This window comes from Haliotis cracherodii, unplaced genomic scaffold, assembly GCF_022045235.1.
Source record: "Haliotis cracherodii isolate W230 unplaced genomic scaffold, xgHalCrac1.p SCAF_12, whole genome shotgun sequence".
Classification (NCBI taxonomy): Eukaryota; Metazoa; Mollusca; class Gastropoda; order Lepetellida; family Haliotidae; genus Haliotis; species Haliotis cracherodii.
This window is the reverse complement of record NW_027266267.1, coordinates 2,811,529-2,838,255: the sequence shown is the minus strand read 5'-3', so window position 1 is coordinate 2,838,255 and position 26,727 is coordinate 2,811,529. Positions and strand designations below refer to the sequence as shown.

At 40.0% G+C, this 26,727-nt stretch overlaps 3 protein-coding genes across 3 annotated transcripts; all 3 read right to left on the bottom strand.

Annotated features, from left to right (window-relative positions):
- Positions 1-13,747: 13,747 nt before the first annotated feature.
- LOC139458074 (uncharacterized) lies at positions 13,748-15,055 on the bottom strand. The gene has a single exon (XM_071239384.1). The coding sequence runs from the start codon at positions 15,053-15,055 to the stop codon at positions 13,748-13,750; it is 1,308 nt and encodes a 435-aa protein (XP_071095485.1).
- Positions 15,056-15,181: 126 nt separating this feature from the next.
- Positions 15,182-15,511, bottom strand: LOC139458073 (uncharacterized). The gene has a single exon (XM_071239383.1). The coding sequence runs from the start codon at positions 15,509-15,511 to the stop codon at positions 15,182-15,184; it is 330 nt and encodes a 109-aa protein (XP_071095484.1).
- A 1,315-nt stretch (positions 15,512-16,826) lies between these two features.
- LOC139458072 (uncharacterized) lies at positions 16,827-17,561 on the bottom strand. The gene has a single exon (XM_071239380.1). It carries the CDS (start codon positions 17,559-17,561, stop codon positions 16,827-16,829), a length of 735 nt encoding a protein of 244 aa, XP_071095481.1.
- Positions 17,562-26,727: the final 9,166 nt, after the last annotated feature.

Genomic DNA, 26,727 nt, shown 5'->3' with positions numbered 1-26,727 from the left:
CTGGCCAGGTGCGGGTTATTCAACACGGGAATGAACGATTGCGTTCAGTGCTATATGTGCGGTATTAAACTGTACAAATGGAAATATGAAGACAAAATCTTACAAGAACATAGAAGACATTCCCCCTACTGCGTCTACCTGGAGACCGTGTTTGGCTCACCATCCACGACGATCTAAGACGTCGTCAACATCCACGTGTACAGCGTACGCTCAGGTTCCTTATGGAACCACCAAATCTCCCAAAAGAAAACTTTTAGCATTTTGCTGAGACGCTTTCAATAAAGATATCCTTTCTCTATTTCTCTTTTTCAGCTGGAGAATTTCACTTTGTAATTTTAGAACTTCTTTTTTATTATTATTGTATACACTAAGTCTAGAATAGCATTCACTAGGTTTGATTATGAATAAGTTACATAACAACGCTCAAAATCAAAATGGGTGGGGTAGGACCCCTGGGTGAGGGTGGGACCCCTGGAGTGCTGGGTTTGGGTGGGGGGATCCTGGGCTGGGGGAGGGGGACCCTGCGGGTAGAAATCAGCCAATGAGAAGACAGAAATATATGACGTCTTTCTTCTGGATTGGGAGGTGGGGGAGGGGGACCCTGCGGGTAGAAATCAGCCAATGAGAGGGCTGCAATTAAAAAACGGGCATAAGTGCACTATATACTACTAACATGTATTTTAGACGGTTCCGAACAATGTATCTTGTTGTGTTTAATGTATGAAACGTCTTTGCCTTTCAGGTCTAAAAGTTAACATTGAAAAAAAACGTTTCTTATGGATTGGATAAAAAAAAAACACACTCAAAAATGAAATTATGCCCCCAACTTAATCTCAATTGGGACCAAAGTGACTTTGACCTTCTAGGATTTACATTTACCCAGGATCTTGATGATATGACAGTAACAAATTATTAAGAAAAGATTAGAATATGTGAACGGTTAATGTCTATTTGGTCAGCCCGCAACCTTACTCCCCTTGGCAGAAACACGATTTTAAAATCGTTAATTATTCCTAAGCTACATCACTTTTTCAGTTCACTACCAAATCCAAACACTGATGTTGTTAATCCGTTTCAAAGGAATTGTTTAAGTTTATCTGGAAGAATAAGCCTGACAAAATTAAGAGAAACCAAATCATTTGTGAAAAAGGATGGAGGGTTCAGTGTCCCTAACATTAAAGCAACAATCCAGGCTAAAAATATATCAATGATAAGACGCTTTCTTACTTTGAAATCCAATTGGAGTTATCTATTTAATCTTAATCTTCCCAAGTTACCGGTAGGTGCAGGCAATATATTAGAACATAACTGTAACTACTTAAGAAATAAACTACTACCACTTACCCCTAACAATTACTACAAAGATATTTTGACTGCCTGGTGGGATTTAAACGCTCAACTGGAACATAACGCAAATCATTTACTGGTCGATAATATTTGGTTTAACAGTAATATATGTATTGGGCGTAAGCCCGTCTTTTATAGTACCTGGAATCAAAAGGGGGTACGTTTCATAAATGACCTCCTTGACAAAGATGGAAAATTTCTGTCGTTTGACAACTTTTTAAAATCTTTCGAGATAAAAACGAACTTCTTACTATATCGGCCTTATCGTGGCCATTAAACACTATTTCAAGGCAAGTATTGTTGAACTAGAAGAATTGAACAATTTGCAAAATCCAATTATACCCCCAAGTATCGAAAATGTGCTAAAATTTGCAAATGGATCGAAATGTTTCTACAACTTACTAATTTCAGATATCACTACAAAAAATCAATACTGTGTGAAAAGGGAAAAGAATATTCTAAAGGATGATTAAATTGGTCCCAATACAATAGAATGCACGAGAGACACTAAACTGCAATGGCTCCAATACAAAATACTTCATCATATACTTCCGACTAATGTTCTCTTGTGTAAATTAGGTTATGTTGAAAGTCGAAATTGCAGTTTTTGTTCAGTTGATATCGAGACCCCAATTCATCTTTTCTGGTCCTGTAATATGGTTCATCAAATCTGGCGTCAACTTGAAGTTTGGCTACTTCAAAAGCCTAACATCCAAATCGAAATTACAAATAAACATGTGATGATTGGTTTTCCAGAAAAGCGCAATGGCCCTCTACATATCATCTTTTTAATAACAAAAGATCTTACATTTAAAAGTAAGTTGAATAAGAGACTTCCGTCATTTCAAGTCTTTCAGAACGAAATAAGAAACTACTAAAACCATACTAAATGTTCAGCGATTATTGAGTGTGACATTGGCCTATTCTATAAATTTTGGTCAACGTGCCATCATCTATTTAGATGAATAATCAACTATGTACTGGAATGTCACACTTTATCAAATAAATGTAAAATGATTAAAAAAATAAAAAAATATATTAAAAAACATTACTGAATTCAGATCTTCCGGTATCTCCGTGCAAACCATCATCATTAGAAGTCAGTAATTTGTGAAATTAACAAATGTTTGATGACATATGCCATATGCAACATGTACTTATTTCTCAACAATACATATGCCTCGCAATCAAATATGAAATGGAGTTCATATTCAGTGTTATTAGTACTACACATCCTACAAATTCGGTTAACAGTTATAGCTTCTTTACATCTGATATTACAGCGCAACGGCAGTTCATACAATCTCAGCAAACTTATACATCTTCTTAATCCCTAACATTGATGTTTGTCACATAATATTCAACAGTCAGCAATGACTTAATATTCTTATAATGTACAAGTCGTTTGAATCATTGATAATACTAAAAATATTCCGTTTTTCACAATCTTCTAATCTCTGTCTGAACATCGACAGAAAATATGAACTATCTCCAATATCTTGACTTACCCATGCATATCCGAGACCATACGTGTATAACAACAATCTTACACAGGATGTCCATGCCTGCCTTCCTGTTGAATCTCACTTCTTAATAAGTAGGTAACATTATCTTAGATAACGATCATCTGACGTTCCTAACAATTTACACCAGTACTTTACACATGTTTGGTAGTAAACTATATAAAGTACATGTCTACGGCAGTCGGCTAAAGCTGCACTACTCGGTACATGTGTACCAACACCCAATACATATTTACAAAAAAATATTATGAAATCTTTCAAAAACAGCTCTTTCTTGGAAGCCCCACACCTCCGCCCCCCACAACCAAAATAGGTTTTATTTTACAATCAAACAACTTAGATAACATATTGACAGGAATATTTGGGTATTTATGCTGTAATTGCTTTATAACAAACAGAGCTTTACTGGCTTTTGAAACGAGAGTATTTGTACACACTGTCCATGACAACCTAGTAGCAAAACATAATACCTAAACAAATCATAATAAAGTGATGTCTTTAGTAGCTCTCCATCAAATAACCTCTTCTCATGATGTAGTTAATTGCCCCCATTTCGAAAAACTAATATTTCTGTCTTATCCATATTTATCTGAAAGCCTCATGATGTACAACATGTACATAAATCTTTCTTTGCAAACCAATAACACTGTCATACAAATACATAAATCATCAGCATACAATAATAACAGTAGTTCCAAATAGTCTACACCTGTGAATATACATCTTACATCTGCATCTTCCATCATGGATTGAAATTCTGAAATAAACATTGCAAATAAAAGTGGTCTGATAACACAACCTTGTCTGACTCCACTAAATAAAACCATCAAAATAATCAGTAGTAGTAGTGTTGGAAACTCTTACACCTGCTTATCTATTTCAATACAGATTTCTCAGTACAGAGAATAATTTACCATGAACGCCTTTATTCATTATTGAATACCAAAGTAATTTCAAATTAACAAAATCAAATGTTTTCTGGAAGTCTACATATATACAGTAAAACGTCCGCCACTCTTAGATGAATACTTTTGTACAAGGCATTGCAAAGTGAAAATATTATCCATTGTGCAGTAACCTTTCCTAAATCCTGCCTGCGCCTCAGGTATAATGTTAAAGTGATCAGAAAAAAACGACGTTTAAAATGCGCATTTAGAAAAGAGGAGAATAACTTCCCAAAAATATCCATCACAGATATCCCTCATAATTATTAACACAGTCGAAGCTTCCTTTTTATGGAGCTGTACAATAACACTCTCAGCCCATTCGGAAGGAAAATTACCCGTTGACCAAATATTATACATAACTAACACTGCAACATTGGATCATCTCAGCCTTAATACCATCTGGTCCTGCAGTTTTACCCTTCTTCAGATCTTTTATGGATGATTCGATCTCTTCCTGTGTAATATCATCATTAAGAATATTATTTAAGTCATCATCAGTACAGATAATCACACAATTGTTAATTGTGGTTATTAATAACATAATCTACCTGCTCAATGATATTCGAGTCCACAAGTATACAAGTATGGTTTCAACTATTCTTAAAATAACCACACCAATCTTCTTGGCAAATCTTATTGGAAACAGGATTACAACTTGTCTTGTTTGTCAATGCACATATCTTTTTCCAGAATGTTTTACTATCTCCACTACTGTCTACAAGTTCACGAACACAAGTCTCTTCGTATTCTCTTCTCTTCTTCCAGTATAAAGACCTGTAACTATTCCTTAACGAGACTATCTAGAGAGAATGCCCTTATAATCAGTAACTCTAACCTTGTCTAATACATTAAACTTTTTAGTCTTCATATCCTCACCGCCTTTATCGTAACATTTTTCTCCAGACGTACGTTTTGATTTTCTAGCTCTAGAAAGTAATCCACATGAAATAGAACCATTATTTACAGCATTGGTGAAAGCTTCAACAGCTAAATCAACATTCAAAGACAATACCTGCATCAACTCATCCTTGTCAAGAGCAGACAATGACTCAGAAACACTATGTTTAAATGCATCACATATTTCATTTCTCCATGTATATCTAGGAATATTATTTACATGCATTTCATTAGCATTATCGACCTGTCTATCACATCTATGGAGGGATAGTATGATAGGAAAGTGATCTGATTCAAAGCGAGTATGTCTGGTAAAGTAGAAATGTTGTCAAAAAAGCTGGTTGAGCATAGTTGAGCAAACGTCCGATACATATTCCATGTCGTCTAAGCATGTAATAAATCTGTAGTCGTCGATAATAAAATCAGATTACCACACCGTGCATTATAGTCACCAGGAGGAATAATTTCGCAATCTGGATGTTCATATAACACTGCTTTTATCTCAGTACTCTATACCCTTATGGATTCTATTGTCAGTCATTACTGAAGAATTTACAGGATGGATATATCCAAACCAATAAGTAAAATACGTGTGAGATTAAATATATTCTTATCAAATAACAGAAATTAAATACCATGTGTGTGTAGTCAGTGATAACACGGGGCAGACTATGTAACAGTGAAGTTGGAACACACGCAGACACGCCCCCTCGGTAGTTATACTCTCTGTAGCTCGTGTAGACACTGTACTCGGGGAACATAGACACTGTACTCGGGGAACATAGACACTGTACTCGGGGAACATAGACACTGTACTCGGGGAACATAGACACTGTACTCGGGGAACATAGACACTGTACTCGGGGAACATAAACACTGTACTCGGGGAACATAGACACTGTACTCGGGGAACATAGACACTGTACTCGGGGAACATAGACACTGTACTCGGGGAACATAGACACTGCACTCGGGGAACATAGACACTGTACTCGGGGAACATAGACACTGCACTCGGGGAACATAGACACTGTACTCGGGAACATAGACACTGCACTCGGGGAACATAGACACTGTACTCGGGGAACATAGACACTGTACTCGGGGAACATAGACACTGTACTCGGGGAACATATACTCTGTACTCGGGGAACATAGACACTGTACTCGGGGAACATAGACACTGTACTCGGGGAACATAGACACTGTACTCGGGGAACATAGACACTGCACTCGGGGAACATAGACACTGTACTCGGGGAACATAGACACTGTACTCGGGGAACATAGACACTGTACTCGGGGAACATAGACACTGTACTCGGGGAACATAGACACTGCACTCGGGGAACATAGACACTGTAGACACTGCACTCGGGGAACATAGACACTGTACTCGGGGAACATAGACACTGCACTCGGGGAACATAGACACTGTACTCGGGGAACATAGACACTGTTCTCGGGGAACATAGACACTGCACTCGGGGAACATAGACACTGTACTCGGGGAACATAGTCACTGCACTCGGGGAACATAGACACTGTACTCGGGGAACATAGACACTGTACTCGGGGAACATAGACACTGTACTCGGGGAACATAGACACTGTACTCGGGGAACATAGACACTGTACTCGGGGAACATAGACACTGTACTCGGGGAACATAGACACTGTACTCGGGGAACATAGACACTGTACTCGGGGAACATAGACACTGCACTCGGGGAACATAGACACTGTACTCGGGGAACATAGACACTGTACTCGGGGAACATAGACACTGTACTCGGGGAACATAGACACTGTAGACACTGCACTCGGGGAACATAGACACTGTACTCGGGGAACATAGACACTGCACTCGGGGAACATAGACACTGTACTCGGGGAACATAGACACTGTTCTCGGGGAACATAGACACTGCACTCGGGGAACATAGACACTGTACTCGGGGAACATAGACACTGCACTCGGGGAACATAGACACTGTACTCGGGGAACATAGACACTGTACTCGGGGAACATAGACACTGTACTCGGGGAACATAGACACTGTACTCGGGGAACATAGACACTGTACTCGGGGAACATAGACACTGTACTCGGGGAACATAGACACTGTACTCGGGGAACATAGACACTGTACTCGGGGAACATAGACACTGCACTCGGGGAACATAGACACTGTACTCGGGGAACATAGACACTGCACTCGGGGAACATAGACACTGTACTCGGGGAACATAGACACTGTACTCGGGGAACATAGTCTCTATGCTTTCCTTGGTGCAGTTGTTCCCTATCTCTACAAGACCAAAGATACTGTGATCAGTGCAAAAAACCTGTATATCTGTGTGACGTACTGCGTGTCATGTGTTATACTGTAGGGGCCGCCTCCGTGGTATAGTGGTAGAGCGTCCGCCCGGACAGCGAAAGGTCAGGGGTTCGAACCCCGGCCGCGTCCAAAAAGACGTTAAAAGCTGGTACTTGTTGTTATCCTGCCTGACGCTCGAAATTAAGGGCCGGATCAGTTCGGAGTCATTATACTGTTTCTAAGTAGGGTATTAATGTTTTACTGAGACATGGTATCTTAGTAGACTAGCACTATAAAATCGGCATTATTCTGGACAAGTACAAACAGCCACACACACACACACACACACACACACACACACACACACACACTCATGCATGCACGTCGCTACATAAGTTCAATAATGTTGGACGCGACGTTAATCCTCTACAGTACGTGGGGGGTTGAGTATCGATGTGCACCTATTCCACCACGAGGTGGAGGTGTCGCTACTGATGTACAGATACGGCCGGCAAGCTGTGTAAGCTGATACGGATGCATGCAAGTGATTCACGTACTTTTTTCTCAACAGAAGCTATGCACTTAAGCGTTTCAGACACCTGAGCGTGCCTGGTCGTGTGATAGGCGTGCCCGTGACGGCGCATGTGTGATAAACACCTGCTCACACCTGCTCAAGTCTGGGCAACTGATCACTTCGCATTTCAAATCACTGAATCACCCACAGACTGTAACCAAAATCCTGCTGTACCATTTAATTCCTCACTGATCTATAGCCTCATTGTTGTACCCCTTGCTTCCTCCCTGATCTATAGCCTCATTGCTGTATCCTTACTTCCTTACTGATCTACAGCCTCATTGCTGTACCCCTTACTTCCTTACTGATCTAAAGCCTCATTGCTGTACCCCTTACTTCCTCACTGATCTTTACCCTCATTGCTGTACACCTTGATTCCTCCCTGCTCTATAGCCTCATTGCTGTACCCCTTACTTCCTAACTGATCTATAGCCTCATTGCTGTACCCCTTACTTCCTCACTGATCTATAGCCTCATTGCTGTACCCCTTACTTCCTCACTGATCTATAGCCTCATTGCTGTACACCTTACTTCCTCACTGATCTATAGCCTCATTGCTGTATCCCTTTTTTCCTCACTGATCTATAGCCTCATTGCTGTACCACTTACTTCCTTACTGATCTATAGCCTCATTGCTGTACCTCTTACTTCCTCACTGATCTATATCCTCATTGCTGTAACACTTACTTCCTAACTGATCTATAGCCTCATTGCTGTACCCCTTACTTCCTCACTGATCTATATCCTCATTGCTGTACCCTTTACTTCCTCACTGATCTATAGCCTCATTGCTGTAACACTTACTTCCTCAATGATCTATAGTCTCATTGCTGTACCCCTTACTTCCACACTGATCTATAGCCTCATTGCTGTACCCCTTTCTTCCTCACTGATCTATAGCCTCATTCCTTACCCCTTACTTCCTCACTGATCTATAGCCTCATTGCTGTACCCCTTACTTCCTCGCTGATCTATAGCCTCATTCTGTAACCCTTACTTCCACACTGATCTATAGCCTCAATCTGTACCCCTTACTTCCTTACTGATCTATAGCCTCATTGCCTACCCCTAACTTCCACACTGATCTATAGCCTCATTGCTGTACCCCTTACTTCCTCACTGATCTATAGCCTCATTGCCGTAACACTTACTTCCTCACTGACTTATAGCCTCATTGCTGTACCACTTACTTCCTCACTGATCTATAGCCTCATTGCCGTAACACTTACTTCCTCACTGACTTATAGCCTCATTGCTGTACCACTTACTTCCTCACTGATCTATAGCCTCATTGCTGTACCCCTTACTTCCTCACTGATCTGTAGTCTCATGATCTGTAGTCTCATTGCTGTACCCCTTACTTCCTCAACTGTTACCAAGTTTATTGTGATAACATATCCCTCGGCTATGAACAGTTACCCCTATCAGATAATGGGTTGTGTTTCATTTGGTTATAATAATAGCTAATTTTTTAATGTGAAGTTTACAAGATATACGGCTAGGACGAGAGGTCGGTCACATAACGTTCTTCACGTGACTGTATTCTTGAAATGGCGTAAACACTGACTACTTCCACATTCCTGGAGAAAACCCTTGGAATTCCCTGGTACGAATTCATACAGGAGCGTGGTTGCATGCCCGTTTAAGGATACCCTCGCTACAACCCATCCCAGAGAAAAAACAAACGAAAAAAACATCGAAACTATCGTAGTGACAATCTATAGCAATCTATGAATTTACCTTAGTATCTATTTGACACATCTTTACAATCACCTTTCAACGATCGGCCAATTGATCAGTGATGACAAAGGCTTGAAATAGCCACAGGTTAATTAACGGAAATATCTCCCGTCACGTTTATCGTGTCGGCCATTTTGACGTATTGTACTTGATGTAAATGTATTACGACGCTCTGTCATTGTAATTGACTTACTGAGGTAATTCTGAAACAGATCTTCTCATCTAATGATAATATATCCATTCACGCCAATTAAATGGCTGCATATGGTTCTTTGATGAACTCTTTTACAAGTCTATATTCAAGACATGTATTTGATATTCATAATAACTCGACAATAGCTACACAATGGCGACAAAACAGTACTAGCATCACAGATATCTATATACTTACTTTTAAGTTAAATCATGTATCTAAATAGTAAATTAGAAGGATTCAAAATATACACTTCCAATATTTTTCGGGTTTTTTTTCGTTTGGAGAGAGGAGTAGTGACAGTAGTTACTGGTATCTGATGGGTGCAAACAGGTGTCGAGTGGCTGTCTCAGATGGCTCTAATTTCGTAGCTCTAAAAATCATGACGGAGATACAAACCGTGATGTAGTTTGTCTCACAGTCCCTGAACCATATTATTTTCCCTTCCGCCCAGGCCTTACTGCAATGCTTATAGCTTCAAGCTTGATGTTCAACGGGTTCAGGCTGAAATTTCCATCTCACTTAGGCTCCTTTTAAATCTAAATATAGTTTCTCGTTTTAACCAAAATAACGTATTTTCAGGGACTAAGCGTTTGTCTAACCGTGAAGTACAACTATCCAAAAGATCCCATGCATGTCTATATTTCTTCAGACAGACTATCCATGTTCCTATCTATATGTATCAAAAGACGAATGAATTAAATATTACAGCACTGGTGAATAGGTTATATGCGCATGTAAGCGTCGATCTACAATATCCTTTGCCCAAAATACATATATACTGATGAATTAACGTAGTAATACTACGCAAATATATGCCCAGATGTATACATAAGTTTCATCTCGTCATCTTTATTCGTGCTTTAAGCTCTTTTTCTACATTATATTATGGGGCGTTACATCACACCAGAAAGCCAGGTCCAAATTCAAGTCATAATTTCATGGTCCGTCTTGTATGTTGGAAACTAATATCGCAACATGGCTGAATATTGCTAAACTTGGTATTTGCCCAATTACTCACATAACTATTCCATTTTCTTCGTGCACGTTCTACAATCATCTACGATCACTATCTATAAGGAGGTCTATCTATATTCATCTAAATGTACATACATATATGTCCACATACATATGTATTAAGCAAGTCCCACATTCTTCCTTAAAAGATAAATGCCAAGCATTTCCTCTGTATGTATTTATATATGTAAAAATCGTTTTTATGTCAACGCTGATGCAGTGAACGTACCACAGACCTGATGCTAGAATAACATCTAATCTCTGAAATGAACATATTTTACAGAAAAAAACAGTTCTTAAACAATAGTTGTAAAATATAACAAAAAGGAGCCAAGAGACTTTCTTCATTTTGCCAAATTTTGGTCTGTATTTGACATATTTGTTTCGTGGTCTGCATGACAGACACACTTATTCTTTAAAGTATAAAGATAAGTACATGTAAGTATAGATGTGGTATATATTCAAATATGTTTGTGATTAACCCGACCTTGAAAAATATTGAAGGGTGAGTGGTAACTATTTATGTCATTATTTCGAATTAGAATGATAGCGCATCAGAAAAGCATGGCACTTTAATATACGTATCTTGTTAGCCCAATAATGTTTTAAGTAAGAGTGTGAACTCTTAAATTATCTAATTATTGGAGATAGAGGATATCAAAGTTTCAACTCGATCCAGCACTTTAATATTGTCTTTAATTTCAAACTTCACAAATTCCATATACCATAATTCCATAAATTCAGTGAATATCCACACAATGATTGAATAACATATCACACACTCCAAGAATAAGTCGTAATATAATAAACAGTCGCAGCACAGTTGCAGGATAAATGCAGGATAGCTTGTACCGTGGCTCAGACAGTAGCTCGGACAGTAGCTCGGACAGTAGCTCGGACAGTAGCTCGGACAGTAGGTCGGACAGTAACTCGGACAGGTTGAAAAACCGTATGTCCTCTATTCCCTTAACACATTCTTCTTACACTCTCTTAGAAACATGTCTTACTTCTGTCGTATCTTAAAACTCTCTCTCTCTTTCTCACACTCATTCGTCCAGCTATATATCTGAAATTCTTGTGGGATGCTTATCGCTGTTGATCAGGTCACGACCTCTAAGACTCCACACAAAACAATTAACTTTAAAGTCTTAGCCGCAACATTATACTATTGCTGTCACCAACCCCTGGGAAAATAGCCTGAAACGGCCACTGGCAGCAAGGGCTGGTTGTTTCTAATGTTTTATCTTATAATTATACTAAACACATGCATCCATGCACACATACAAACCCTAACAAAGTTCCAATTAAAAGGATTCTCAATGAACCACAAATACCTAAATTCGGCTCTAACATTCCGGCCCCTAATTGTTACTTGTATTTGACTATAACAATTACCAAGAACTCATGGACAGAGCGAATTTTGAATGTACAGCAATGTCTTCCCAAGCAACTGTAATTAGCTGCATAACTACATTCTATAACATAATGATAATCCTGTTTGTCTTATTTAAATCTTAGTCTTTTACATTATGCATGAATGTAGTAAACATACAATATTGATCAATGCCATTTATCTTAACATCAAGACAGTTCATTGTCACAATGACAATGTTCATTGTCCACATCACACAATCTCAAAACACAGCTTAAGTGTCACTCTCTAGAAGCAAACATAGCTTGCTAATAGGTCTGTCCAAAACCTTTGTCTGGGTTTTCACCTCAACCCGTCTTACAACACCCTTTCTGTCGGGCATAAGCTTCACAACCTTGCCCATCGACCAAGAGTTTCTAGGTGCAGTATTGTCCACTATGAGCACAATGTCACCAATCTTCAAATTTCTTCTAAGCTTCACCCATTTCTGTCGCTCCTGTAGTAATGGCAGGTACTCTCTTAACCATCTCTTCCAAAACAGATCTGCCATGTACTGCACTTGACGCCACCTCCGTCTTGGATAATGACCATCCATACCAAACATACCTGGTGGCAAATTTGGTTTTCTTTTCAAGAGCAACAAGTGATTTGGAGTGAGGGCTTCCAAATCATTTGGATCACTTGATGCTCTGGAGATAGGTCTATTATTGATAATAGCCTCTACCTCACACAACACAGTTCGCAAAGTTTCATCATCTAACGTTTGTTCTCTTACCAGAGATCTCAACACTTTTCTCACGGTTCTGATTTGTCTCTCCCACACGCCGCCATGGTGGGAACAAGCAGGAGGATTGATTGTCCATTCAACATTTCTTTGTAACATCTCTTGATGAATCTGACATTTGTTCCAGTTCTCTAACTCTTCTCTGAGCTCACGCTCACTTCCAACAAAGTTTGTACCATTATCTGATCTGATGACTTTGACTTGACCTCTTCTAGCCATGAAACGGCGCAATGCATTAATACAAGAGTCAGTGTCTAAGCTATACGCCACTTCTATGTGCACAGCACGCGTTGTGAGGCACGTGAACAAAACTCCATACCTTTTTTCATGCTTTCGTCCACGTTTTACATCAAATGGACCAAAGTAATCCACTCCAACAAAGGTAAAAGGAGGTTCATCAGGAGTCACACGTTGAGCTGGCAAGTCAGCCATCTTTTGCTTACCTGCTACAACTTGATTGCGTCGGCAAGTTACACATCTGTGTATTTCTTGCCTCACTGTTGCATTGGCTTTGATAATCCAATATTTCTCAAACAATTTTGAAAGTACAAAGTTTCTGCTTGAATGCCCACATTCACGATGAACATGGCGAATTATCAGTTCCGAGACATGGGATTTCTTTGGTAGAATCACTGGGTGTTTGGAGCTTTCGGGCATGTTAGCGCGACTTAGTCTTCCACCCACCCTAAGCACACCATTTTCTACAAATGGATCAAGCTTGGAGATTGGACTACCTTTGTTCAAATCAAGCTCTTTGTTTGAATTAAGTCTTTCAAGTTCACTTGAAAAGTCTTGCTGTTGAACATAGCAAACAATGTCTTTCTCTGCATTTTCTAAGTCTTTCACAGTCAACACTACAGGCATGTTTTGCTGAGGTGCTAAGCCTGCCTTCTTCTTTTGACTGCGATCCAGGAGTACTTCCCGTATCCTGAGCACCCATGCGATAGCCTTCTTCAGTGCAAACCAGTCAGAATAGTGACTGATAAGGCTGTCTATTTCCTTACATGGCTTGCTGTAGTCTATCAAGTTGACTCAGGCAACCTTCTTTAATTCAACGTCTTTCTTGGGAATATCTGTCAAAAGGTGTGTCTGTTGAGGCCACATTTCTTCATCTTCCCACAGGAACTTTGGTCCAGAGAGCCATCTGGTATCTTTCAGAAATGCATCTATTGACAGTCCTCGAGATGCTTCATCAGCAGGATTGTTCTGAGTGTCCACATACTTCCATTGAGATGGGCTTGAGCCTTCATGAATTACTGACAGCCTATTTGCCACAAAAGTATGGAATCGCTTTGAATCATTGGCGATGTATCTTAAAACTGACATACTGTCTGACCAAAAGTAAGTTTGGTCAATTGGCATTTCCAGCTCTCGTTTGAGCATACTGTCTACCCGTATTGCTAGAGTAGCAGCTGTTAGCTCCATTCTTGGTATCGTGATCTGCTTAAGTGGGGCAACGCTTGATTTGCTGATGAGAAATGCACAATGAATTTGACCAGTGCTACTGACTTGTCTTAGGTAAGAAACAGTTCCATAACCTGTTTCACTGGCATCCGAAAAATGATGTATTTGAGATACCATCTTCTGATTACTATCATTTGGTTGAATGCATCTTCTAATCACCATTTCCTCAAGCCTGCGTAGTTCCGACAACCATTTGGTCCAGTCCTTCTGCAAGGGAACGGGGATTACATCATCCCATCCTATCTTAAGTCTGCAGAGGTCTTGTAGAATCCCCTTTGCTTTGAGGACATAAGGGCCTGCAAATCCCAATGGATCATAGATGGAGCTGACAGTTGACAGTATTCCTCTTCTCATTACTGGTTTGTCTTTGACTGCAATCCGGAATTTAAATGTATCTGATTCGACGCACCAGTGTACACCTAATGCCCTCTCAATTGGTAAAGCATCATCCATGTCCAAGTTTTTAACTTCTTTGGCTCGCTCCTCTCCTGGGATTGATTCTATCGCAGCTCTGCTGTTACTTATCCATTTTGTCAAGCGAAATCCACCCTTCTTACAGATTTCTCTCAGCTTATGTGACATTTCAATGGCCATTTTCTCAGATTGGACTGAAGTAAGACAGTCATACACGTAGAAACTCTTTTCAACAGCATGAACCACTTCCTTGCCAAACAAGTCCATGTTGTCCTTCGCTGTTTCTTTCAAGGCAAAGTTGGCACAACTTGGTGATGAGACAGCGCCAAATAAGTGCACTTTCATCTGATATTCTTGTAATTCTTCCTCCAAGTTTCCATTGGGCCACCATAGGAACCGCAGAACATCATAGTCGTCTGGTTCAACTCTAACCTGATAAAACATAGCTTCGATGTCTGCCATCAGAGCTATTGGTTCTTGATGAAATCTCAGGAGCACTCCCAGTAGGGTATTGGTTAGATCCGGCCCCTGTAGGAGGTGGTCATTTAGAGATTTCCCTCTGAAGGTTGCTGCACAGTCAAATACAACTCATATCTTCTCTGGCTTTTTTGGATGGTACACACCATGATGTGGTATATACCACACATTTCCATCCTTGCGGTCTTTCTTATTCTCTGGTACTTTCTGGGCATAGTCTTTGTCCAGGAGATCTTTCATGAATACCTTGTAGTCTTCATAAAAGTTTTCATTCTTCTTGAATTTCTTCTTAAGTGAAATGGCTCTTTGTTCAGCTTGTCCTTTATTGTTGGGCAAATCTAATTGGGCATCTTTGAATGGGAGTGACATCTGGTAATGTCCTCCTGTCAGTGTCTTTGAGGAGTTCATGATGTCTAAGAATTGCTTGTCGTCTCTTGACATCTCAGGTTGATCATTACTGATGCGCTCGTTGAACTCCCTGTTGAAGTATCCTATTAACTGAAGATCCAATTTATCGTCTCCAAGAACATCAGTCCTGTTTACTGAGATCTTACTGGGAGATTCTGATTCCTGTACTAGCCCATTTACAATCCATCCAAGAATGGTTCTGACTGCATAGGCCCGTTACCATTGCTGTTGATTATCTCATACAGTTCCATTGCTCTTGGGACATTGTTGCCAATAAGGAGTCCTATCTCCGCATCTATAGGTGGTAGTGTGACGTCCTGTAGATGGGGCCATTGATGGATGAACTTTTCTTTGGGGACTGTGCTTGTGGAAATTGGCATTTCATCCTGTGTAAAGACAAAAGGCAGCTTGACCCAATTGTTTCCATCAATGTCATCAACTTCTAAATTTGTTAGGATGGAGGTATTTACAGTTTTCCTTTGAGTCATGGTGCTGACAACTATGTTTGTCATCTTTCCAGTGACTTGTAGCTCCTCTGCCAGCTTGCTGGTACAAAAGGTTGCTGAACTGCCGTTGTCAAGGAAGGCATATGTTTTGACATATCTGTTACCAGAGTTGACTTTAATCCTAACAAGGACCACAGGCATGTAGCTCAAGTCTTTGTGGTCCCCGCTCTCACTCGTAGCCAAACTGTTGTTTGTGACAACCCTTGGCTTCGTTTGGTCTACTTCTTTCTTTTCTCTGTCCTTACCGTTGTCATGAAAACAGGTTGCATGTCTCAGTTTACATATGACATGACATGTCAATCTGCTGGGGCACTCGCGACTCATATGTTCAAATTGTAAGCCCTTTGGTCTTAAGAAGTCAGTCTTCTCATCCAACGTCTTACACTGTATTCCCTTGCACATTTCCATGGTGTGGTCCTCATTGCAGAATCAGCATGGCTTGATGAATACTCTAGATGTGTTGGCTGTTCTTTCTCTAGTTGCAGATGGCTTATCAGATGTCATCAATTTTGGTTGAACTGGGTAGGCTGCCCTGGTGGCAGTTTCTTGACCTAATTCAGAATTTGATGTGTCGGTAGCAAAGCTCTTATATCTCTTTGGCGCTTCTTTCATCTTTGGTCTTGCTTGAACTTGGATGTCTATGATATTGCCAAACAATGGGCTTGACAAGATCTGTGCTTGTTTATCTACGAAACCAACAAGGTCCGCAAAGGTGACATTTCTCCTTTCCAAGATATTAAATGAAACTGTTCTCCATCTTTCTCTTAACTTATATGGCAACTTTTGGATCAACTCTCTGATGTTCTTTGGATGTTCTAATTCTCTTAGATAGTCGATATCGGTCATGGTATTTCCACATACAGCAAAGCAAAGCTGTTGAGTGCTTCGCTGTCCTCTGACTTAATAGCCGACCACTTCGATGCTTTGTCCATGTAAGCTGTTGCTATCTTGTACTTGTTCCCAAATTTCTTATCCAACAGTGACCTGGCTTGTTCATAGCCACTTTCAGGGTTCATGAATAGGCAGCTTCTAACCAAGTCATTCGGTTCACCGTTGGTGTACTGATCCAAGTAAAAGAGCCTATCTTTTGGATTGATGGTTTTATCTTCTATGCCATACTCGAATGCTTGTATGAAGGGCTTAAACTGTAGTGGGTCACCACTGAACACAGGGATCTTCCTAGTGGGTAGCGTGGCCAGTTTCTGGTGTTTTACCACTAGCTGGATTATCTCATTCTGTTGCTTACATACTTCATCAAATTTTGAATTGTGGACTCCAACCTGTAGGTTTGTACTCTGAATAGGGGTAAATTCTTCAGCTTCTGGGTTCAAATCTTTATTTCGGGTCTTTACTTGCTTGGAGGACCTTAGTGAACTTTCTGGTTTTCGAGAACTGTGTGATTCTCGGTCATACTGGTCAAAAATTTCATACTGGGCATCGGCAATCTCTACTTCTGTCTCAAGTTCTAATCTTTCTCGTCTTTGTTTTAATCTGTTTTCTTCCTCTTCTAATTGGTGTCTTCGTTCTAAACATTTTTGTCTGGCAATAAGTTCGGCCCTTTTCGCCAGGATCTCCATTTTGGCAGAGGAGGCAGAGGAGATTACAGAACCCTTAGGTAATCCAACTTGAGAAACGCTATCTTCTGGTCTAATGTCATCTCCCGTACTGTAATGTTTAATGAAGGAGGTAACATTTCTTTCAAACTGCGAAAAGGTGCATAGCTTTGATTGGAACCAAGTTGCTTCATCGTCTTTAGCTGATTGGCTATGAAGTTTTTCATGATAAGCTTTAGCCGATTCTTGAAACTTGTCACATAATTCCTTCCAATCTTCAAATTCATTTTTGAGCTCATCAAGTATTCAATGTCCTTTATCTTTGAAGGAACCTGCTTGTATAAGAATTTCATTTTATCCTGTGCCATGTTCAAAACATAATTTTGGCCCTTTTCAGTCTGTTTTCTTAATCTTGATTCAGTTATTGATTTAGCATTTCTTACAGGTTCATGAATCAGTTCTTTGTCACTCGTAACAGCATCACTCAATGTTCTACTTGCCATGATTTCAAATCAATTCAACACCAGTTCCAATAATCTTTCAATATTTGATGTAACTTACAGTTCTTGAATTCCGTAATCCTATGTGATAAATCCAATTCAGTGTATACACGATTCCGGTGAAATATAATCCCTCCTGTATTTGCCTGTTTCTGAATAAACTCACACTTCCATACTCGAACAGGTAGTCTTATTACCCGTAAGTTCTTTTATCACGCCTTGATAAGACCATAAAAGTCACATTTACTTCACAATGTCAACTTCTTGAGAAAATAAAATACCTTACTTCGACTTCGAGTCCTTAATCCAATCTGTGTTAATCCGTTTTGAACTTTGCAGGATCCTGTTGCCAATTCACGAATGGAGACACAATCTTCTTTATGTCCAAGTCTTAGGTTCACATCCGGATTTTCACGGGTTTTTCAACTTTTAATGTGAACTCTTAAATTATCTAATTATTGGAGATAGAGGATATCAAAGTTTTAACTCGATCCAGCACTTTAATATTGTCTTTAATTTCAAACTTCACAAATTCCATATACCATAATTCCATAAATTCAGTGAATATCCACACAATGATTGAATAACATATCACACACTCCAAGAATAAGTCGTAATATAATAAACAGTCGCAGCACAGTTGCAGGATAAATGCAGGATAGCTTGTACCGTGGCTCAGACAGTAGCTCGGACAGTAGCTCGGACAGTAGGTCGGACAGTGGCTCGGACAGTAGCTCGGACAGGTTGAAAAACCGTATGTCCTCTATTCCCTTAACACAATCTTCTTACACTCTCTTAGAAACATGTCTTACTTCTTTCGTATCTTAAAACTCTCTCTCTCTTTCTCACACTCATTCGTCCAGCTATATATCTGAAATTCTTGTGGGATGCTTATCGCTGTTGATCAGGTCACGACCTCTAAGACTCCACACAAAACAATTAACTTTAAAGTCTTAGCCGCAACATTATACTATTGCTGTCACCAACCCCTGGGAAAATAGCCTGAAACGGCCACTGGCAGCAAGGGCTGGCTGTTTCTAATGTTTTATCTTATAATTATACTAAACACATGCATCCATGCACACATACAAACCCTAACAAAGTTCCAATTAAAAGGATTCTCAATGAACCACAAATACCTAAATTCGGCTCTAACAAAGAGCAACATAGGTTTGGTGCGTGACTTACCCCACATTACTGTCAGAAAGTGTGCATGCTCTGTTTATCGGGAATAAATGACATAAGGCGATTCGTGCGGGTAAATACGATTTACTTCAGAGCTAGTATAGATTACTTTAGGTTAGGAGAAAATGTAAGCAAGCTTCATGCTCAGTGGGTTGTTTGGGCGGGCTTAAAGGATTGGGGTCCTGGCTTGGTCTTTGTATAGGACGTGTAGCTGGCAAATCCAGGTTTGACGTATCAATGACCAGAATGATGTTTGATGCAATTCTCTATTTTGACTTGTACCGTGTGTTTCCGTGCCTTTTCGGGTGAACAGTTGGCTTTCCTTTTCATGTGTTTGTAACCGGTGCCACTAGTGGATCGGGATGAGCTCGCCTTTTTGCGAGCACCCAGTGTCATCATTTTATAAGGTGAATAATGAAACATGCATGCTCCTGGTGTTGTCGGAATCGTGCAGTTGGCGCTACTTTTGGCAAGGGTTTCTTGTGATGATGGAACGGCTTATGTCGTTTTTGTCAACTGATATAATCAACTGTGATATAATGTCAGGGTATATGGTCATGTAATTAAGAAACAAACCGCGACTGGGAGTTGTTTATTGTACGATAAACAACGACCACGACTCGATTATTTCTTATATGAGATATCAACATTACGTTCGACCGCGGCCATGCCAGATAAATCCATTTTATAAATAGGAGGGTTTGAATTTGGTCTTTCCCGCATATTGTCACAATTTTCTCGTCTGTACCTTTTCTCCCAATACCGATTAACATTTCCCTCTCACTTTCTGATGCGATTGTTCTGGCATTGCATTTATCTACCTTCTCCTGCTACATCTATAAGGAACAACTCACTGGACACTTCCCTCTCACAAATAACATCAAAGTTACGACGTCCTCAAGTTGCGAGTGCATGTTCGAATCTCCATAAATGATAGAACAAGGTTTGATCATGAAATAAATATCGCTTCCTTCTTCTTTGTTCTTTGCGATTTATCGCGTAGCTGTCTTATATCATCAAATGTCAATTTCTCATTGCTTTATCATGACGTATCCGTGTCATAACCAATAATGTAGCAATAGCAAACACAAATATAGTTGACTTCGACATAGAATAGTGTCATGATATATAATTATCCTTTGGTGTGCAATATTTCCGGTTGATAAATCTAACATATGCTTACTTTTAAGAATAGCGACTATACATTTTTATATTATTTTATAAGGTCTCTGTAACATATGACAAATAAAACAAATTTAATAATACAACTGAACCTGAATGTTTGTTGTAATATCCTTAAGTTGCTGAATGCGGCATTAGACCATAAACAAAACATAATATCTTTAAGAATTATGTTAATAATGTCGATGCTAAAAATTAATCTCCACAATATCCATACCTCTTTCTCTATGTTTAATGTGAAACATAATAACTCTTTTTAATGATCTGAAGGAATAATAATGACAATAATATCAAAATAATATCATCATTAGTTATGTTACTTATCCTCAACTGAAGTAGTCCTCAACACTATACGTTCAGAGAAGAAACCCATGAACATATTATCAATGTAACATACATTAATGGAAATTAGATGAACAGTTGATTGAACAAATTATATTATTCGGTCGAACATCTATCAGCCAATATTACATTATTGAATTGTGAGACTACAGTTATTTTTGCAAGGCAACTCTCATAAATGTCATGACGCATTTGAGGCCAGGGTTCTTCTATACTCGCATTAATGTGCTGACTTATTATTGCGTTAATTTCATAATTTACAGTATTCATGAAGAACATTTCACGTGGGACCAACAGAGGGAAATATGACTATCGGCTAATTTTTTTTATATTTAGCTGGCTCAAACGATCTATTGGTTTGATTTATTGTTATGGTATCCACAAAATAAGTAGGATCCGTTTTTTTCCGTTTTTGTTGTTCTTTGTGTAACGCCGCACATAGCAATATTCCAGTTATATGACGGTTGTCTGTAAATAATCGAGTCTGGACCAGACAATCTAGTGATTGATATCACGACCACTGATCCACGCAATTGAGATACAATGACATGCATCAACCAAGTCAGCGAGCCTGACCACCCGATCCCTTTAGTCGCCTCTTACGACAAGCATAGTCGCCTATAACGGCAAGCATGGGTTGCTGTAAATCTATTCTTAACCGGATTACGATGAAATACAACTGTGAAATAAAAAGTATGTGCTGTTTACATGTCAAAGTGTGCCAAATTGTTACAAAATGTTTGGCCACAGCAAGGCTACGTATTCACAACTTATTGTGTTAGGCACAGTATAACTCATGAGTCTGGACTGAGGGAGGGTCGTATTCCTTCTTGTGGGTCACCTGCTTGGCAATATGGGACGGGAAAACTGCAGGGGGTGAGGGCAGTTAAGTTGCTGGTACAGACAGATAACAGAGATCATTTTACAAATATGAAACCTCATTCCACAAAGGAAGAGGCGAAAGCTGAAACTTGGTGAGATTTACAGAACAAAGGCAGTTATTTCTAGTTTCTTACTGACTCTCGAGGATACATTTAATAAAAAGTCGTGTGTGCGACACGGCCACCAGTCACTCAATTTGGGTCACAATCTTTCTGTCCTCTTTCATTTGTGATCTGAAATACCATCCCTTCGTTCACTTGTGCTTCCTGCTCAACCTACCAAACACATCCTGTTTACGTACACGTGCAAGATATATATTACGCCGAGGAGAATTTACGATTATACGTTGATACGTCTAACTGCTGGCCTGGTACGCAATGTCATATTTCTTATCGCCAGGGATGACAGGTGTGATACCAGTCTCCCTCAAGGAGACGTCTGATTAAACTCTTTGCTTCGTCAATGCTTCGTCTAGCCCAAACCGGTAACTGGTACCACTAGCAACGATACAATGGCGTACAAAGACTTACAATGAGTCAAGCATCCGTCACTCGATTTCCATTTTGATTGATTGTTTGATTTATAGATTGATAGATTGATAGATTGATAGATTGATAGATTGATACATTCATTGTGAGTGAGTGAGTGAGTGAGTGAGTGAGTGAGTGTTTCACTGGTATGTCCGGATTTTGGTACAGGTCACCGGCTTAGCGTCACCAATCTAGATATATCTTTGAAGGAATAGGTCATCCATGCGGATAGCGTAATCTTGATTAATGTATTCAGGAACCTTTCATGAGCAACATTAATGGAAAATGCTACCGAAGAATCAAACAACTTTAAGATTTGGCTTCTGTGGTGGAATCATTCTAATATTTCACATAACCGTTAACGTACTTCTTGAATGTTGTCACGCCATTCATTCAGACAGATCTCGAAGATATGTTAATATCTATGCGAGGACAGCGGATTAGGTATTGCGATGCCGTTTCACAATCCGTAAAAGCATGTCATATGCCATGAATAGCCCATTGCATCTCCTGTACAAAGACTTTCTTTTGTACGTGTTGTCACAGATTCACAAACTTAGGTCAATGGATCAGATAAAAGCAGGACTGCTGGAATTGGTTGACATAAACTCCTACTTGACAACCGCTTTAAGAAAGTGCCGCCATTCAAGTACACAGCCCTGTGGATGAATGAACGACCTAACGAGGCCAGTTGCGCCACCTTACTATGGAAGAAGACCAACCGAGAGTTGAATCTTGACATACTCCGGTGCCATCTGCAGAACCTTGGTTAGCAATGGCACAGTGATTTATGAGAGTTTATGTGAGTCGGATTTTACAGCAATATCACGGCGGGGGATTCACACATTGTGCCTATGATATGCAGAGAATCGAACCTGGACTTTCGGCACGAGGAGCGAACGCTTTTACAACTAGGCAACGCCAGCGGCCTTGATCATATGATCAACTCATGTGTTTTCATTTTTCAAATGTTAAAGTTTGCAATCACAGATAATATTTATCACCATTGTAAAATGCAAGGATATCAGCATACCATCACCCTCACCATCATCATCATCATCATCATCATCACTATCATCATCGCCGTCACCATCATTTTCATCACCACCACCATCAGCATCAGCATCGCCACCGGTATCGTTATCACAAGTACCGTACTCCACACAGAGATTAACGAAGGGCATCTATTTGATCAGGGGTAAGTTAAACTTCTATAACAGCTGTGTGTCAGTACATCCAGTTTCTGTCAGTGCAGAAAAATACCAAGTCGGTCAGCTGTGAACACGGTTCTTCGACGAATATTCTGTGGTAGCGCTCGCGGCGGTGTTGACCAGAGGCTATCAGCAGTATTTCCTGTAAGGTCATCTTGAGCGGGACGGTTTTCGTAGGCAATAGATGGATTAGCATATGAACTATGATTCTCTTCAGGTAGAAAAAGATCCACGATGTTCAAACTGGTAGAAGTGTGTAATCAAACCGCACAGCATTGGTCTTTGATTGACTGTGGCGTCAAAACAAACTCATTCATGTACTTGATCTGAATGTTCATCTTAATTGTTATGGATAGTCACGGAGCCGTGATCCAGAGAACAAGGTGTCATTAGATAAAATGAAGTAATAATAGGATTACCAGAAAAACGGGGTATAACACCCAAGCCAATAACCTCCCCTCAGGAACACCAGAGTAAGTCAATACAAGATTGAAAACTGCCCCATAAGTATGTATGACAGGCTAGTCGGGTATTGCTACTTGTATATGTGAAAACAAAGTTATTAAAATTAATTGGAAAACTGATGAAAGTCACCAATAAACGTGTATAAGTGTTATATCGTCACTGTAAAAATAATGAGTGTTGTCTTTAGTATTAACATTCAAATACGTGATATCTGTATTAGCGATATTGTCTACGTTCCATCGGTGAGTAAGCGTTAGCCTTACTTTCTCGTAGTATAAATGTTGCAAGAAATTGTATTTCTGATGACATCACGATACAGTTTTTTACGATGCATCACGTCTGCACCAGCGCTTGATAACAGCCTTGTGTTTGGGTGTTTCAGTAGTTTAAATTGCTGTTCTTGATGTTGATGAATAAACTTTGATACTATGAACAATATAAGGTTATATGAGAGTATGACTTTGGAATGGTAACATGCGTTAATGTATATCTGATATAAATATATATATATACAATAGGATGACATAAATATAACAATGAGTAGTACGTCCAGATTAGTGTATAAGCAACATCTAAAAGTAGATGAAAGAACACAATCGTCCGAGATACAATGTATAATTCTAGTACACTTCCATGTGACTATATAGCATACAATAAGTTTTCGCGTCCCGTTTGGGTCGGTTTGGGTGGCAGCTTAGATATCCATAGAGTAGGTTCATCTCGGATTCTCCCATATAACTGGGGCTCCTCTTCAATTTAAATGGAGTTACTTGTTTCTTTCAAAAATTTACAGTTTTAGAGACTAAGCATTAGTCTGAATAGATAATACCAGTTTGGAATTTGAAACTAATCTGTTTACAGTAACAGAACACTGTTTAAGTGTCATGATCATGTACAAATGAGAAAGTGGAATCCCGTCAATTAGACGGACGAACCTTAAAATTATTACCGTTGTCACTGTATTTGTTAATGGGAAATACGCGCCGATCAAGTACGTGCCATAAATTAAAGCGACATTGTACGATTCCGAACTCATCACGAGACTGTGTTTATGAATCACTGTCAAATAGTGGTGACATATAGTGGAAACAATGCGCGAAATCGCGCATGCACAGTACGGAAAATTTGGACAAGGCATTAAGCAATCCGCATGCGAAGAATGATTGATTTCAGTACTTCCGCTAAGAGCTTCGAGTACAGCGTCAAACTCGGGCCTGTAATCTAACACGCGAGAACTGACCAATGAAATCTGAGAAGTAGGAATACCAGTAGACGCTGTTGCTTGATTGACAATGCCAATCAAGAAAGGGAGGAGCTTGATGATATCGTTCACTCCCAGTAAATTCCGATGTCAAATAACGACGTTATTTGGTCGGAAAAACGATGGTTTGAAAGCGTCCAAATATCGTCGTTTTTCCGTCCAATGACTATATACGGAAAGAAACGACGTTTTCGTGTTTCCCGTGACCCTTACCTACCTCACTGGTCTATAGCCTCATTGCTGTACCACTTACTTCCTCACTGATCTATAGCCTCATTGCTGTAACACTTACTTCTTCATTGATCCATAGCCTCATTGCTGTATCCCTTACTTCCTCACTGATCTATAGCCTCATTGCTGTACACCTTACTTCCATACTGATCTATAGCCTCATTGCTGTACCCCTTACTTCTTCATTGATCCATAGCCTCATTGCTGTACCCCTTACTTCCTCCCTGATCTATAGCCTCATTGCTGTACCCCTTACTTCCTCCCTGATCTATAGTGTCATTGCTGTACCACTTACTTCCTTACTGATCTACAGCCTCATTGCTGTACCCCTTACTTCCTCCCTGATCTACAGCCTCATTGCTGTACCCCTTACTTCCTCCCTGATCTATAGCCTCATTGCTGTACCCCTTACTTCCTCCCTGATCTATAGTGTCATTGCTGTACCACTTACTTCCTTACTGATCTATAGCCTCATTGCTGTACCACTTACTTCCTCCCTGATCTGTAGCCTTATTGCTGTACCCCTTACTTTCTCCCTGATCTATAGCCTCATTGCTGTCCCCCTTACTTCCTCACTAATCTATAGCCTCCTTGCTGTACCACCTACTTCCTCACTGATCTATAGCCTCATTGCTATACGCCTTACTTCCTCACTGATCTATACCCTTATTGCTGTACCCCTTACTTCCTTGCTGATCTATAGCCTCATTGCTGTACCCCTTACTTCCTCCCTGATCTATAGCCTCATTGCTGTACCCCTTACTACCTCACTGATCTATAGCCTCATTGCTGTACCACCTACTTCCTCACTGGTCTATAGCCTCATTGCTGTACACCTTACTTCCTCTCTGATCTATAGCCTCATTGCTGTACCCCTTACTTCCTCCCTGATCTATAGCCTCATTTCTGTACCCCTTACTTCTTCCCTGATCTATAGCCTCATTGCTGTACCACTTACTTCCTCCCTGATCTATAGCCTCATTGCTGTACCCCTTACTTCCTCACTGATCTATAGCCTTATTGCTGTACCACCTACTTCCTCACTGATCTATAACCTCATTGCTGTACCCCTTACTTCCTCACTGATCTATAGCCTCATTTCTGTCCCCTTACTTCCTCACTGATCTATAGCCTCATTGCTGTCCCCCTTACTTCCTCCCTGATCTATAGCCTCATTGCTGTACCCCTTTCTTCCTCAATGCTCTATAGCCTCATTGCTGTATCCCTTACTTCCTCACTGATCTATAGCCTCATTGCTGTACCCTTAATCCCTCACTGAACTATATCCTCCTTACTATACACTTTCTTCCTCATTGATGTTCAGTGAACTTGCGGGGCTGTCGTGTAGCCTCGTGGTTATAGCGTTGGCACGCCACACCGGAGACCCTGGTTCGATTCCCA

What these genes read in the sequence shown, in the direction of transcription:
- LOC139458073 (XM_071239383.1), bottom strand. Translation starts at nt 15,511, where the DNA reads ATGTCAAGAGACGACAAGCAATTCTTAGACATCATGAACTCCTCAAAG.
- LOC139458072 (XM_071239380.1), bottom strand. Translation starts at nt 17,561, where the DNA reads ATGGAGATCCTGGCGAAAAGGGCCGAACTTATTGCCAGACAAAAATGT.
- LOC139458074 (XM_071239384.1), bottom strand. Translation starts at nt 15,055, where the DNA reads ATGGCAGACATCGAAGCTATGTTTTATCAGGTTAGAGTTGAACCAGAC.